Source organism: Malaclemys terrapin, chromosome 4 (genome assembly GCF_027887155.1).
Source record: "Malaclemys terrapin pileata isolate rMalTer1 chromosome 4, rMalTer1.hap1, whole genome shotgun sequence".
NCBI classification, from domain to species: Eukaryota; Metazoa; Chordata; order Testudines; family Emydidae; genus Malaclemys; species Malaclemys terrapin.
Genome location: NC_071508.1, coordinates 5,376,102 through 5,392,867, shown reverse-complemented (window position 1 = coordinate 5,392,867; position 16,766 = coordinate 5,376,102). Strand labels below are relative to the sequence as shown.

The following is a 16,766-nucleotide window of genomic DNA, read 5'->3' as shown; positions in this document are numbered from 1 at the left end:
TTTTCAGAGTCAATAGTTATTTATTTATTTAGCATTTGTGTGTTCGCCGAGCCAAGCAATAACATTCTCAGTGGCCAAGTGGAGCTCTCGGAGCCCACTGCTGAATTTGGTTAGTGGGCATTCCTCAACAACGTGTATCGTTCTTTGATCTGTGCCGCAGCTGCAGCTTGGATTGTCTTGAAGACCCCAACAGTGCTGATTGGCTGCACATAAGGCTTGTCCAGTCTGGAATTGATTAGAAGGACCCAGTGATGACATGGCAGGTTGAAGCTGAGCAGGCGAGCAGTAGGGTTTGTGATGAGGAACTGATTGGTGGTTGGTGTTAAGCACTGCTCTTCCCACCACAGGGACTCTGTCACTTCCTGGCATGGCAGCCTCAACCACAGTGGGTGTTGTGATGAAAGACGTGTGGCAGGTGGGTTAAAAAGATTGTTGAACAAGGGCAAGCTTGGGTTGGCACATACCTTCCCAAGCATCTTGTCAGCTGCAATCTCCCTCCTGAGGTATGGGGGGGCGACTGGAAGCCATGGAAGATGAGTTGGATGGAGAGTTCCTGTGATGATGCGCATTGTTGAGTTGAGTTCCATATCAACAAGTTTGGTGTATTAAAGATGTGTGTTGTTTTTCATTTCTTAGGTTCTGATGCAATGCGTGGCCATTTGGTTTCACTCCTTTCTTTTAAAATGTTAGTGATTTCCACAGAAACGTTACTTCTTTGGGAGAGACTAACGTTCATTTAATCTTCCCCCTCACCCCTCCAAAAACAGAGAAAGATTGAAATATTCAAATCTCAGTAGAGCCAATATTTTGTCAGATTTCCCTCCATGAAGTAGCATGGAGAAATCCATCCTGCTGTGTTAATGCCCCTTAGCATGCAGTGAATATGTTGTAAAAATAACAAGATCTTACCAATTTCAGACCATTCTTTCCCATATGCTGATAACTGAGCTGAGGGCTGATTTAGAAGCCATCGTTTCTAGGCATGTTATAAAGGGACCAGGGTTTGGATGGGTTTTTACCACCCTGCCCCGTCATGGCCATCAAAAGGTGTATGACTTGGCTGGTTCCTGGGGGATGAGGGTGCTGGATAGGGCAAAGATGTCCCTGTCATGGAGACAACAGTCACCTCCCACCAACATCCCTGCGCCAGCGCCGAGGGCAGCCATCTGAGATATGCAATCCATTGATCTGTGCACGGAAAATTGTATTTCTGTGTAAAATCCAGGAGGGACATGAAATGACCACCTGGTGGCACCATAACCTAAGGAATGAGGGTGAAGGACTCAGAACAGCACCCAGGCTGAGAACTGATTTCACTCCTGTCTCCTGGAATGAACCATTGATAATAATGACTCTCCCCAGGCACGCAGGGAGCAAAAGGAGCAGCCAGGGGCTATGAAGATGAATTACACAGGTGGCCCAGTAAAGCATCTGTGAATGGCCTGGAGGGTGACAGAATTTGAAAAAAGAAATTAATTTATAAAACCTCAAGTGTCTTCTGGGCTAATTTGAGAAGGGGAAAAGTGGCAAAATGCTGAGGAGAACTGATTCCCTCTGTCCAGTTTGAACCATAGCCCTTTAGCATTAAAAAGGTTTTTTCAGATCAATGTTTTCCTATCCTAATATGTGCTGTAGTCCCTGGGTAGCGCAGCTGGTAGCACATGAGACTTTTACTCTCAGGTTTGTTGGTTTGAGGGCTCCCCCACGCTCCCATTGGGATATTCCTTAATTTTTTTAAGCAGATACAAACTCCCACTAAGGGATGGAACTGGAAACTTTTTTATTCCACATAGCAGAGAGCTGTTTCCTACCTATTTTGCTGGGGATTATTTGTGGGAAAGATGGAGAAATCCCCTTTTTGCCTCGGAGAAAAAAGAAAGCACTGCCCTCTCTGAGAGTGATGTACCACCCTGAGCTCTGTCAGTAATGCTGAAAGTTGTGCCACTCCGTGAACGTGTTCCCGCCTCTCTCCAGAATTGTGGCATCAGAAGCAGGAATTTGCTTTACTTTTGTACATTAAATAAACGGCATCTGTATTTCTAAAAGGAAAATAATGTTTTCTGTGAAAAACATCATTTTTAATAAAAAAAGGAGTGACATGAAATAGCTACATGACGGCACCAGAACACCAGGAATGGGAAACAACAGGCTGCTAGTCTGTACATTGATTATGAAAAGGGATGGACTCACTCTCCTCTGTTCATAGAGAGATTCATTTATTTCTCCAGTAGGGAAACTTAAATTTAAACACATTTCTAGGGCAGATGAAAGGGAATTTGGGAGTATTTCAGGGGGCATCGTGCCTGGCCCAGCACTGCTAGTAAAAGGGCTGATGCGATGAACGGGTACATGATGCTATGGCAGACTGTATGTATCATATACTGATGGAGGAGTGATTTCAATCCCAGCTTGACACAGGGTGAACAGGTGTCTGCTTCACTCTTGTTTTAAGGATCTGAGCACTTCAGGCAATGTGGGGATATAGCTCAATGGCAGAGTGCCTGTTTTGTCTGTAAGAAGCTGCTGGGTTTCAATCCCTGCCCTCTTCTGAAAATGCTTGTTTTGATTCTTGTCATTGGGGGCTGGTTGTTTCTTTACATCCTGAGATCAGGGCACAAATGTCCCACACCTCTCTGCTGCACAGGAGCTGGCCTTCCATTCATGTGGGAATGTTCCCTTCTTCCTTCAAGACAGTGCTTTTTGCTCATGCCTAGTGGTGACTCAGCATTTTATGAAATAGACCTAAATGTCCTGCTACATAAACATTGCTCTGTTGAGCTTTAGCCCAGAGCTAGGACCACCTCCCCGGGGTCTCAAGTTAGTGAATCTCAGGGAGGGTCAGACACATTCAGATGCTGGGCTCTTCCACACACCCCACTCTGCTGACATCCCTGCATCCTGAGCTGAAGCAGCCGGCTATTCCAGCTCACTCTGCCACTTCAGTTGGGAGAACAAAACCGGCCAAAAGGTCAGGGTTTTTTTCCTTGCTGAAGCAAAAATAAGGTGACAATAAATTTTTATGGCTGATCAAAGAAGGTTCAGTGATTTTTTTAAATTTTGTTTCTAAAAAATCACTCTTTCCTCTAAATAACAGCATCAAGAGACATAAACATCCCTGTTTCAGAAACTATGTCCCAGTCTTTACACTCCAGCCTGTCGCTGGTAACATCCCCCACACTGGGGAAACTGGCCAGAGTTTTGCCCTCTTTAGTACAGTTTTAGTCACACACATTGCCCCAAAGATAAATCTCACAGCATAAACCAGCAAAGACCTCGTCACAGCAGAGTCTGGGAGTAACCCGGCCCTGGATCTGTGTTTGCTAAAGTGTCTGACATGCAAAAATCAGTGATCTTGGGAGATGTGGCAAGAGGGAAAGTGGTGCTCACAAACCATTGTCAGATGTCATCTTTTGGCTGATAGGCTGGGAGTAACCCGGCCCTGGATCTGTGTTTGCTAATGTGTCTGACATGCAAAAATCAGTGATCTTGGGAGATGTGGCAAGAGGGAAAGTGGTGCTCACAAACCATTGTCAGATGTCATCTTTTGGCTGATAGGCTGGTAAGTAGCAGCGTGGCTAGGTCAGTTGGTAGAATAGGCACCTTAAAGGTGCTGGTTTTGAGCACCACGTGGGGGGAATTGTGTTTCAGTTTAATCTCTCTATGTAACAGCTTCTTCCTACTATTAATCAGAAACAAAGCACAAAGAACATAACAGAATTTAAAGTATTTTCCTTCTGGACAATTAGCTAAAAAGTGGCCATGGGGCAGTTTGAGTCAATTCGAGAAATGGGGGGGGGGGGGAATCCTGCCTCTGTGGGACAGAAGCAGAGACACCATCCCAGGGAGAGGATTTACTTCTGCATTGTATCATTCTGAGACACTAGAATGATCCCAGCAAGATTATCAAACTAGGGGTTTACTGCTGCTGATGGGGATTGGGGACCAATCCTAAGGAGGCGTGTCTAGACACACGAGACTTCCCCTTCCTGCCAGGAACATCCTGTTATCATTCCATTGTTCCGGCCTCTCTCTGCTCTTTCACTTTCACATTCCCCTCGCCAGTGCTGGCTGCAGGGGGAAGGAGCACATTCAGCTGCTGATTACAATCTGCCCGGACAGACAGTTTCTGCCACAGCAACAGAACTGGGTGCCCTCCATTGCAAAAGCTCCTTGTGGATTGGCTCTGATTCTCCGGAGGCCCTAGGGGACTTTTCACCCTGGAGCAGAGCCTGGCACATCCCTGTGGTTAGGTAGGTGGAGGAACTCGGAGACTGAGTGTGGCACTGTGGGTGCAGGGCCCAGTCCCCAGATGCTAGTTCCTGCTCTGTCCTTGCTCCTCTCTGGGTGAGACCAACCCCTAGTCTGGAGAGCCAGAGAGCACGGGGGCTGTGAGTTGGGGCAGTGAGTTGGCACTCTGCCCCCTCTGTGCCCCATGGAGTCTGAAGTAGCACCAAATGATTCTGAGGGGCTGCTGCCAGCACTCCAAGGGAAGACTGGGGCAGTGTCTGAGCTGGGAGTCTTACCGCTAGTTAAACCACTGCAACTCCAGGCCTTATTTGACTTGTGTATATTATGTTTCATCATGGCGAAACCGAGCTGGGAGCATACTTTCCTCTCAGACTGAGCCCAGGCGGTCATGATGGGTGGTTGTTCCCAAGCCGTGGGCGTGATGGTGCAATCTTCTTTATGGTACATGATCACGTGCTATTTATTCCACAGGACCCCCTGCCTCATCCGGCACACAAAGAGGATGAAGTTCAGGCTGTTTGTACAACCCAGCATTTCCTAACCCTGAGTACTCAACTTTGGAACCTAAATAAAGTTCTTTTCATGTGTTTTTTGTAAGTATTATTATTTGTATTGAAGTAGCACTATGAGGAGCCCCTGTCATGGACCAGGACCATGCTGTGCTAGGGGCTGTGTAAACACTAAACAAAAGAAGAATAAAGAGGAAGTGAAAATGGTCAAGACCACAAGGCCTTTTGCCTGACCTCTGTGGCTAAATTTAAGGTTCAGTGCCTGGTTTTCCTAAAGGGGCCAAATCATCACCTCTTGCAGGAATACCCGTCAGGGAAGACAAATGGTTCAGGAGCGTCCTCCCGGTGCTCCCTATAAGACTTACTAATAAATTCAGCGGGTGACCTACCACCTTGTCAGGACCCCCGGCAAGCAGCCCAACATCCCTCTGAGATCTCACATGCTCATCACTGTGATGAGACACAAAACAAAATTGATGGATTGGCTCTGGGGGAGGGACCTAAATGCACCCCACTCTGCAAGAGGTTCAGGGAGAGGCCTGTCATGCTGAGTGGGGCCAGGGAGCTTGGGTTATGTGGGGGAATGGGCCAGGGTGGTCAGAGAGGGGCCTGTCTGTTCTGAGCAAGAGCAGGGACCTGGGGTTATGGGTTGGCTCTCATTCTTCCATCACACAGAAAAATCCATGTTGGATCCTTTGCTGCAGGCTGCCTGGAGAGCCGGATGTTCCTACAGGCCCTACAAGTGAGCGACAGGGTTTGTTCCTGAGTTGGAATTGCAGTCGTTCCAAGGACAGACAATGGCAGCTGAGCTGGGTGCAAGTGCAGCTTTGGGTTTCCAGCTCCAGGCACCACTACAGCAGGGAATGCAGCCCCCAGTGAAAATGGAAGAGCAGAACCCAGTCAGCCCCAAGCCAGGGGAGAGAGCGGAAGGGGCAGAAAAAGCCCTTTGTGTCATCCAGGCTGGTACCATTGGGGGGCTACTGAGATGGGCAGCACCACGATGGGTCAAGCAGGAGCCACAGAAAGAGCCAGCCACCCTCCGTGGGGTTGACACCCACATAGAGTCGCGGCGTCGGCGCTTCAGGCAGTTCCACTACCAGGAGGCCAAGGGGCCCCAGGAGGCTTACAGCCGCCTCCAGGAGCTCTGCCATGGCTGGCTGGAGCCGCAGAGCCGCACCAAGGAGCAGATCCTGGAGCTGCTGATCCTGGAGCAGTTACTAACCATCCTGCCAGAGGAAATGCAGAGCTGGGTCTGGGAACGTGGCCCTGAAACCTGTGCCCAGGCGGTGGCCCTGGCAGAGGGGTTCCAGCTGAGGGAGCCAGAGTTTGAGGGGCCAGGGCTACAGGTGAGAGCATTTAACCCTGATTATTCCACTGAGGGGATGGGGGGTGGGAGACAGACTATGCTACATCTGTGTATGGACAGGACCATGGGGCTCACTTCTGTAGTCCCTGTTTCCCCTGTGTTGCCGGCCCAGCCCCATGGGAGCTGCTAAGCATGCAGTAGCAGAGCCAGGACTATTGGCCACTCATCCCCATTAGCCCCTGCAGCACTTCTTGTCAATCCCTGGGTTTGTGGGTGGATCTGTGCTCCCCTCCCCTGTCGCTGTGTCCTTGGGGGACATTCCCTGGTGTCTCCCCTCTCAGACCCCACTCTCCACAGCAGGCCCCAGGCCCTGGCTCTCTCATTACATGTTTGATTCATACCCAGGTCATGGTGCGTGTAAAGGTTGAGGAAGTGGCCTCAGAAGAAAAAGCGTCCCCTGGGGCACTATGGGAATCTGCTGGCTCCAGACTAGAGCAGCCACAGCCCCATCCCGGGTGTGCATCCCAGGACGGGGGATGGAATGAAGCTTCAGGATCCCTGTACAAGCTGCCTCATATCCCCAAAGAGGAGCACCAGCCCCTCCAGGAAATAGGTAATAAGTTGGGTCCAGGGCATGGTGGGCTATGGGTCACTGATGGGGAGGCAGAAAGGGGAAGGCCCAGGGCAGAGCATGTTTGAGGAATGGGGTTGCTGGCTCGCTCAGGGGAGAGCAATGGCTCCTTGCAGCCCTCCCCATTCCCCTCAACAAGCTCCCTGGATGCCGCTCTCCCATCCCCCTCTATTTTAGAGACTGTCTGCAGCCCCATGTCTGGGGCCATCTGAACCCCCCAATCCCATGCTGAGGGCTCTGTGTGCTCCCCTAGATTCTTCTTCCCCTCATGCCATGGGATCTGTGCCTCCTGCATCTTCCTTCCTTTTCTCTCTGAGACCCCTATTCCCTTTATTTATTTATCTCTTTTTGGTCTGGGAAAGAAGTCATTCAGGGTGTCAGCATTTTGAACTGTACTGGGAGGATGGGCAGAGCTGAGGGGGATACTCTGCAGAATAGTGGTGGGGGAGGGGGAGGGGTTTATGCTGAGCAGAGTGTTAGTGACTGTAGGTTCTTTCAACTATTAACAGTTACAGGGGTGGCTTGAAGCTCTGCCAACCAGATGCCAGGGGCTCTGTGTGTCTCCCATTTCCTCCTGAGGGCTAATATGATCCGTGGATGTATAAATGGGAGTAACAAGTAGGAGCAGGGAATGGTGAGACGGATGCTGGTATACAGCGGCCAGATCTGATGTTCACATTGGAAAAAGAATGTTGACAAATTGGAGAGAGCGTAGAGAAGAGCCACAAAAGTTATTCAAAAAGCCACAAGTACTCCTCGTTCTTTTTGCTGATACAGACTAACACGGCTACCACTCGGAAAAGTTATTCAAAATGCCTGACCCGTGAGAGCTCAGTGTTTAACTTATAGAGGGAGTCCTTGGATTTACAATGCCCAACTTTTGTCGGACGCCACTTATGCCGCTTTTCAATTGACTGCCCCGTTTCGCCCCTACAACACTTGTTTCGCCCTTACGTTGCATAAAGTTCTCTTGAAATCACTTCCTGGTTGCTGTTATACAGTACTGGTGCGGAGCTGGAAGGGGTCACTTCTGATTGGCTTTGAGGCAGCAGGGTAGCTTGTGGCTTGGCAGGGTTGCCGCTTGTTTTTGATTGGCTCCTGGCCCCGGGCTCAGTCAATCACTGGTGATTGGCTGAGGCTCAGCATGTGTGCCGATCTCCCTGGCTTTCTGAGCCTGTGTTGCGGGTTTTCTGGGTCAAAGCATATGTGAATTTATATGATTATTTTAATGCTGTTTACAAAATACAGCCTACAGTAAATACATTGATGTTGCAACATTAGTCATCTATAATTCATTTAGTACAAACATCTGGGTTATTGTGGTGAAAATAGTGTATCAAGCCTTGGTTCAGAAACCAATCTCCCCTTTATACCATTGATTCCTATGGGAAAAACGGTTTCGACTTGCAATGCAATTTTGAGGAACGAATTGTGTCGTAAGTCCGAGGACTCCCTGTATAAAAGAAGATTGAGGGGTGACTTGATTAAAGTGTGCAAGTACCTTCTTGGGAAGAAAATACTGGGTTCTAAAGAGCTCTTTAATGTAGCAGAGAATGGCAGAACAAGAGCCAATGGCTGGAAGGTGAACCCTGGCAAATTCTAATTAGAAATAAGGCACAAATTCTTAACAGTGAGGATGATTAACCATTGGAACAAACTCCCAATGGAAGAGATGGAGTCTCCCTCTCTCGATGTCTTCAAATCCAGAGGGACCCCTTTCTGGAAGATGCTTTAGTCAAACACAAGTTATTGTGTTGAAAATGGGGTAACTGGGTGAAATGTAATAGCCAGGAGGTCAGACTAGATGTATCCTGTGAGAGGGGTGGGTCACAATGAGGTCTGGTGCCACCAGACGCGTCAGGCCCCTCGCAGGGCTAGTGGGGAGTTAATTAACTCATATGCACTTTGGGGAGGATGGGGGAAACTCGGAGAGGGCAGCTGCTTTCCCAGAAGGTGTTCTCTCTGGTAGGGCATCTGGTTTGTTGAGGGAGAGGCAGGATGAGAGGGGTAGGGGTAGGGAGGGAGGGTGAGCTTGTGGCAGCTTTGCCGGGGGGCAAGTGTCTCTGGAAGGTTTGGGGGGGGTGTCAGATATTTCCTGGGCCATTTCCTGCATCCCTGGCTCAGTGTCACCCCCCAGCAGTCATCATCCCATCAGGGTGCATGTTACTCATGCTCCCTCCCATTCCCAATGACCCTTCTTCTCACCTGAGGAGACTGAGACAGAACCAGCCCCCCCGGGGGAGGGTTTGGGGGACCTAAACCTTGATCCCCAGCCCTGTTGATGGGGTGAGCAGGTGAGGAGCCCTTTGTGGTTCCCCTGCCCCAAACTCCTTCTCCTGCTCAGGGAATTAATCCCACCTTCTTCTCTCATTCCAGCTGATGGCAAGGCCAGTGGTGATGACAAAGGCGAAACGTGTCACTCAGGAGAGCAACCAAAACACAAGACAAAGAATGGGCAGCATCGCCCTGGGGAACACAACCCGGCAGAACAAGCTCATAAGCGCACCAAGAGTGGGAAGGGCATCAGTGTCGGCTCTGCCCTTATTACACCACAAAGAGTCCACACGAGCAAGAAACGCTGGACCTGTGATGAGTGTGGGAAAAGACTTGGCGACAGCTCGGCTCTCACAAAACACCGGAGGATGCACGCCGGCCAGAAACCTTTTGTCTGCACTGCCTGTGGTAGGAGCTTCAGCCAGAGCTCGGTCCTCATGATGCACCAGAGAACTCACACCGGGGAGAGACCTTACATCTGCACCGAGTGTGGGCGACGCTTCAGCGACAGCTCCAACCTCACTCGGCACCAGAGAACTCATGTGGGCCAGAGACCCTATATCTGCACCGTCTGCGGGAGATGCTTCAGCCAGAGCTCACATCTCACGAGACATCAGAGGACCCACACGTCTCATAACCATGGGCACAGCTGCACAGCAGGTCCTGAGCAGCCACTGCCCCAGAGCAGCCCCATGGCAGGGGGTCTTGTGGCCTAGCATGTGTCAGGTATCTGGGCCTCTGCCCTGGTCTCACAGATATAGAATGGGAAAGGGTTGGGGAGAAGTTTAGGGAGCACTTTCCTGGGGTGACTGAATGCTGCGAGGAGGGATTGTGATGGGTGATCACAGTGAAAAGCAGATATGGTCTTGCATACTAAGAGGTTGGGGCGAGGGTAAGCTGGGAATCAGGACTCCTGGGTTCTGTTCTCAGCTCCCGGAGAAGTGTGACATCTAGAGTTGGAGCAGGACTGTCAGTTGGGAGATCCTAAGGTCTGTTTTTGAGGCTACAGATATGTTTTCTCCCCATGCCCACACCCTCTATTTGTAAAAGGCTTTTGGCTCCCTGGGTGGAAACACTGTTAAGTAGTGAAAAGTAAATAGGGGCTCAAGGACAGGGATGCATTTGCAGCCAATAGGTGGCTTGATACAGAGGTGATGACTCAAGATGGGAGGAGAAGTGCCTGAGATCAACAGAGAATTGAAGTCCATTTCTAATTGAGCACCCCATGGGTTTGGGGACCCAGCAGGGCAGAAGGGTTCAACGCCCCACAGCTCTCTCTATCTCACCCGCAGGTGCTGAGCAGCTAGATCTAAAGGAACATCCCTGGGCTATAAATATAGACTTCCAGGCCCTGAACTCCTCTATGTCTTGCACTTGGCCCTGCAGGCTCCTTTCTGCTTGTTTGGGCTTTAGGGGTAGCAGTATCATGTGTTTTCCTTTTGCCTGGCTGCTGGGAACCTGCCTTGGAACCCTGAATTCCCTGTAAACAAGGCCCCAAATCAGGGGTTCATTCTATTCCAGACACTCCCTTGCAGGTGTTTGTGCTTCGGCTGCTGGGAGGGAGCAGCCAGAGCAGTGAAAATGCAAATGCTGCTTTAACTGGTAGGAGCTCCCTTGTCTCTTCTAAAGCTTCTTCCCCAGCTCCCAGCCTGGAGCTCCCCACAGCTTTACATTGCATCTGCCCCATTTCTATCCTCACTTGGGACTCTGCTACCCTGCAGCTTCCAGGCCATATCTACACTACAGTGGCACAGTAACATAGTAGACACTTCCTACATCGACAGAATGGGTTTTTCCATCAATATTTATCCACCTCTCTGAGTGGCAGTAGCTAATGCGATGGAAGAATTGATCTAACACTGGAGGTTAGATTAATCTAACTACATCACACAAGGCACAGTTTTTTTCACGGCCTTCAGTGATGTATCTAGGTCAATCACATTTTTTAGGTGTAGATCAGATCTTAGTCACGAGGATCCATTACACCTTGGCTTTGTCCTGGTAACTGCTAAACGCTGCACTGTACCCTAGTTCTAACCGTATCCATGTAACAGGGTTACAATCTCGGCCCAGCCAAGGTCATAAGGACATGGCTCTTCTCTGCACTGGAACATTGACCCATGCTGTAACCAGGTTCTTATGAAAGTGTTGATGGGTCTGGGATATGTGCATAGTGAGAGGGAAATGCTGAGATTGCTAGTTGTGCTGCCTTGGGGAAATGAGACTCTGAAGCTCTGTGAGCAAAGGGCCAATGTGTCATACTCTCCACACAGGGCCAGAGCAAAGATCCTGATGTGCTGCAGCCCACGGTCCCCATAGGGAAGCTGCACTGGCCAACAACAAATCATGTGGGGGAAAGAAACGAAAAGCCAAGGCAGAGCCAGGGACACAGCAACTGGCTATGGGATGGAGGCAGCTGGAGCCAATGAGCCTGGGGCCAACAAGGCTCATAAGAATGGCCAAACTGGGTCAGACCAGAAGTTCATCTCTCCCAGTATCTTGTCTTCCAACAGTGGCTAATGCTAGGTGCTTCAGAGGGAATGAACAGACAGATAATCATCAAGTGATCATTTCCTGTAGCCCTTTCCCAGCTTCTGGCAAACAGGCTACAGACACCATCCCTGCCCATCCTGGCCAACAGTCATTGATGGACCTGTCCTTCATGAATTTATAAAGTTATTTTTTGAACCCTGTTATAGTCTCGGCTTTCACAACACCCTCTGGCGAAGAGTTTCACAAGTTGACTGTGCGCTGGGTGAAGAAATACTGACTTTTTGTTTGTTTGAAACCTGCTGCGTATGAATTTAATTTGGTGATCCCTAGTTCTTGTGTTATAAGGAGTAAATAACACATTCTTATTTACTTTCTCCACACCAGTCATGATTTTATAGACTTCTATCATATCCCCCCCCCCCCATCCCTTAGTCATCTCTTTTCTAGGGTGAAAAGTCCCGGTCTTATTAACTTCTCCTCCTATGAAAGCTGTTTCATACCCCTAAACATTATGTTGACCTTTTCTGTACTTCTTCCAATTCCAATATATCTTTTGGAGATGGGACTACCAGAGTGAGAGAGCCATCATGAAGAATACCCTAGCTACCACCTGAGCTGGAACAAGAGCTGTACCGGGGGAAACAATTGTGCCCAGGCCTGGAAGGTGTCCAGTCTGAGGAAAAAACTTACTGAAGCATCTCTGCGGGTGAAATTATCTGTATTCAGTTTGATTAGACATAGATTTGCACATTTTATTTTGTTTTGTTTGGTAACTTACTTTGTTCTGTCAGTTACTACTTGGAACCACTTAAATCCTACTTTCTGTATTTATTAAAATCACTTTTTACTTATTAATTAACCCCGAGTATGTATTAATACCTGGGGGAGCAAACAACTGTGCATATCTCTCTATCAGTGTTCTAGAGGGCGAACAATTTGAGTTTACCCTGCATAAGCTTTATACAAAGTAAAACGGATTTATTTGAGTTTAGACCCTATTGGGAGTTGGGCATCTGAGTGCTAAGGACAGGAACACTTCTGTTAGCTGCTTTCAGGTAAACCTGCAGCTTTGGGGCACGTAATTCAGATCCTGGGTCTGTGTTGGAGCAGACGGGAGTGTCTGACTCACAAGACAGGGTGCTGAAGTCCTGAGCTGGCAGGTAAAGCAGAGGGATAGAAGTAGTCTTGGCACATCGGGTGGCAGCTCCCAAGGGGGTTTCTGTGATCCAACCCGTCACAACCTCCTCTAATGAGACCTTGCTCTGAGACAGTTCCTCAGATTTGTCACCTAAAAAGAATGGCTCAGGTTTGGGAATCTCCCTCCCATCCTCAGCCGTGAAGACAAATGCAAAGAATTCATTTAGTTTCTCCTCAATGGCCTTATCGTCCCTGGGTGCTCCTTTAGCATCTCGATCGTCCAGTGGCCCCACCGGATGTTTAGCTGGCTTCCTGCTTCCGATATACTTAAAAAAAGTTTTGCTATTACTTTTTGAGTCTGGCTAGCTGTTCTTCAAATTCTGTTTTGGCCTTTCTAATTATATTTTTACACTTCATTTGCCAGACTTTATGCTCCTTTCTATTTTCCTCAATAGGATTTAACTTCCACTTTTTAAAGGATGCCTTTTTGCCTATCCCTGTCCAAGAGAAGGAACGTCCTGCAGCCCAGCCAGTGAGTTGAGCAGCAATGGACTCTGAGGCCACGGCTGGACCAGTCTTAATCCCTGTTCAATGAAGCTCCTTGGTTTTTAATTGTGGGGCTGTTAATCATGGGGCCATTGATCAAGTTGAGTTATTTGCTAATAATGTCCCTGGGTGTCTGATAGCTCGTGGGGGAGCAGGGATGGGTGTCACCATCTGTGACAGAATTGGGGGATAAAGGGGCCTTTCAGCAGTAGCGGGGGGGGGGGGACTGCCCCCTGTTGCCCTTATGAAGGGGGGGTTTCTCCCCCCAGAGCTGCTTCCAGAATCACCCCCACCTGCCCCAATAGAGACAGGACAGACAGACCTGAATAACCCCCACCTTCCCCCACCCCACCAGAGACTGAGGGGAGTAAAGTGCCCCCTGGCCAGGGCTGTTCAGCCACCTGCCCCTGGGCCAACTGCCATAACTGCCACTGTGGAAGGACCCATTCTCACTGGTGGAACAGGGGGCGGCATGTTTGACACTATTCCCAAATCTGGTGCTTTAGTAAAAATTCCTCCTTCATTAAGAGAGCAGAAAAAAATAAAAGGTTTTCAGTGACCAGGCAACAAAAATGAAACTTCAAATCTGAGCCTTTGTTGCCCCCTCCCTCCCCAATACTGAAGTGGTTTGTCCCATCAGCTGGGTGTTTTGGGGCCTTTTTTTTCCCCCCACCACTGGGAGAAACCATTTCCCTGTGTGGGGGTTGTTAAAATATCTGGGGAGCTTGTTTAATTTGGGATTTTTTCCTGTCAGGAATTTTAAAATACAACCCCTCCCATCACAGTATTAGCTCCTTTTCAATCGGGGGGGATAAAAATCTTGAGTCTGAGGATAATTTCCCTCCCCCCTGCTTGAGAATGGTTTTTCCAAGCCCAGAACTGCAGTTGGTTGTTTCTCTTCCCCTCAGGCAGGCAGGTGGAGGGGCAGTAGACACAGCTCTGTGCCTTCCCTCTGCAGTGACTCCCTCTGGGTCAGGGCTGGGCAGCTCTGGGGCATAAATTCCTCCCCACACACACTAGAGGAAGGAGAGACTGTTTGGGGCTGGGGTCTGAGTAGCGCAGCAAGGGGCAGATCCCAGGGACTGGAACTAGGGTGACCAGATGTCCCGATTTTATAGGGACAGTCCTGATATTTGGGTCTTTTTCTTATATAGGTTCCTATTACCCCCCACCCCCGTCCCGATTTTTTCACATTTGCTATCTGGTCACCCTAGCTGGAGCGCTCGTGCTGCCACACCGAGGAGGGGGCTACACTGGAGATTGGCACCAAAGGGCTGGGCTCAAACATGCCCCAGTTTAGCCCTTTCCCTTTGGCCTGTGGCTGGGGCAGTCTCGTCTTTATAGGGGCAGGTCTGGTTACCTCCCCTTGGCTGTTAGCGACTCACTCCCTGCTGGTGTCTAAACTCTCCCTTGGCCATGGGCTCTTTTGTGGGCTCCCCCAGCTGTGACGGGCTCATCACGCGGCCCCGAGGAGTGAGGGGAGAGTTCAGTCTCCGCGGCCCATTCAGCCCCCTGGATTCTCTACTGAACCCAGCAATGGGCTATTACTGCTGATGGGTTTGGGAGGGGACAGGGATACCTGCCCACTAGCAAATGGATGGACCCCCACCATGTCATTCATAGCCTCACACACAATCAAATTACATTGGGTGCTGCTGACCAGGCCAGGGTTGAAGTTGAACTGATGCCCCAGAGGTGAAAGGCTCTGTATCCCATCCAGCTGAGGCATCCAGCCCATCTCCATCATCTTACTCCTTGCCACACATTTACTCACCGATATATTTACTCCTCAGTAATTTAATCTGGGAGTTTTATATTTTATCCTAGTTTCTGCATAGGATTCTTCTGGGCTGGAGCCTGCTGAACCAGTTTTTGCATCTCAGAAATTTTTTTATTCAGAAGTCACACACCTAGGCCAGAAACAGCCCCAACAGGCAGGACAGCATCTGCCTCAAGCACAGCAAGTGCCCTCCCCCATGAGAGCAGTGCTGAGTGATCTATGAACAAGGACCCTGTGGGGGATGCTGCAGGAGCATTTAGAGGGGAACCAAAGCAAGGGGTTGGAAATATCCCAAATACAGGGAATTCACTGGGGCAGTAAAAGCTCCATGGCAGGGAGGGAAGGGGCCACTAAGGAACAAATCCCATCTCTGAGCTGCTCATAGGCGCAAACTTTTAGGGGAAAGTGTCAGGCCCCCACAGAGAAATGCAATCTATGCCAATTCTCTGTGGATCTGGGAAGTTTCAATTTTGCTCAGCATGAACAGGCCATAAATTCTCCATCAGACACACATATTCCATTAGGAAGACACGATCCTGTGATGGAATGCTCTGGGAGGACAGTATACATCTGACTCAGGATTTTTATCCTCCAGATTGAAAAGGAGCTAATGTTGTAAGGGGAGGGATTTAATTTTAAAATTCCTGACAGGAAAAAATCCCAAATTAAACAAGCTCCCCAGATATTTTAACAACCCCCCCCCACAGGGAAATGGTTTCTCCCAGTGGCAGAAAAAAAAGCATAAAAACGCCCAGCTGATGGGACAAACCACTTCAGTATTGGGGAGGGAGAGGGCAACAGGCTCAGATTTGAAGTTTAATTTTTGTTGCCTGGTCACTGAAAACCTTTTATTTTTTTCTGCTCTCTTAATGAAGGGGGGATTTTTACTAAAGCACCAGATTTGAGAATTGTGTCAAACATGCCATCCCCTATTCCACCAGTGAGAATGGGTCCTTCCACAGTAGCAGTTATGGCAGTTGGCCCAGGGGCAGGTGGCTGAACAGCCCTGGCCAGGCAGTACTTTACTCCCCTCAGTCTCTGGTGGGGTAGGGGAGGGTGGGGGTTATTTAGGTCTGTTTGTCCTGTCTCTATTGGGGCAGGTGGGGGTGATTCTGGAAGCAGCTCTGGGGGAAGAAACCCCCCCTTCATAAGGGCAACAGGGGACAGTCCCGTCCCCCCCAGCTACTGCTGAAAGGCCCCTTTATCCCCCAATTCTGTCACAGAAAGTCACAGATGGCGACACCCATCCCTGCTTCCCCCATGAGCCATCAGACATCCTGGGACATTATTAGCAAATAACTCAACTTGATCAACGGCCCCATGATTAAAGGCCCCACAACTAAAAACTAAGGAGCTTCATTGGACAGGGATTTAAACTGGTCCTGCCATGGCCTCAGGGACCATCACTGCTCGGCTCACTGGCTGGGCTGCAGGATGTTCCTTCTTTTGGGCAGGGAGAGGCAAAAAGGCATCCTTTAAAAAGTGGAAGTTAAATCCTATTGAGGAAAATAGAAAGGAGCATAAAATCTGGCAAATGAAGTGTAAAAATATAATTAGGAAGGCCAAAACAGAATTTGAAGAACAGCCCTAAGACTCAAAAATAATATGGAATAGCAAAAAAAAAATTTAAGTACATTGGAAGCTGGAAGCCAGCAAAACATCCGGTGGGGCCATTGGACAATCGAGATGCTAAAGGAGCACTCAGGGACGATAAGGCCATTGAGGAGAAACTAAATGAATTCTTTGCATCTGTCTTCACGGCTGAGGATGGGAGGGAGATTCCCAAACCTGAGCCATTCTTTTTAGGTGACAAATCTGAGGAACTGTCTCATAGCAAGGTCT

The 16,766-nt window shown here is 49.2% G+C and overlaps 1 protein-coding gene across 2 annotated transcripts; it reads left to right on the top strand.

Annotated features, from left to right (window-relative positions):
• Positions 1-3,996: 3,996 nt before the first annotated feature.
• LOC128836884 (zinc finger protein 397-like) lies at positions 3,997-12,320 on the top strand. 2 transcript variants are annotated; one of them, XM_054027578.1, is made up of 6 exons: positions 3,997-4,250; positions 4,720-4,841; positions 5,462-6,103; positions 6,469-6,676; positions 9,071-9,694; positions 11,242-12,320. In XM_054027578.1, exons 3-5 carry the CDS (start codon positions 5,555-5,557, stop codon positions 9,682-9,684), a joined length of 1,371 nt encoding a protein of 456 aa, XP_053883553.1. In that variant the 5' UTR covers positions 3,997-4,250; positions 4,720-4,841; positions 5,462-5,554; the 3' UTR covers positions 9,685-9,694; positions 11,242-12,320. The 2 variants fall into 2 exon arrangements, with proteins under 2 accessions (XP_053883553.1, XP_053883552.1); XM_054027577.1 differs by having other exon boundaries at positions 9,071-12,320.
• The last annotated feature ends 4,446 nt before the right edge of the window (positions 12,321-16,766 follow it).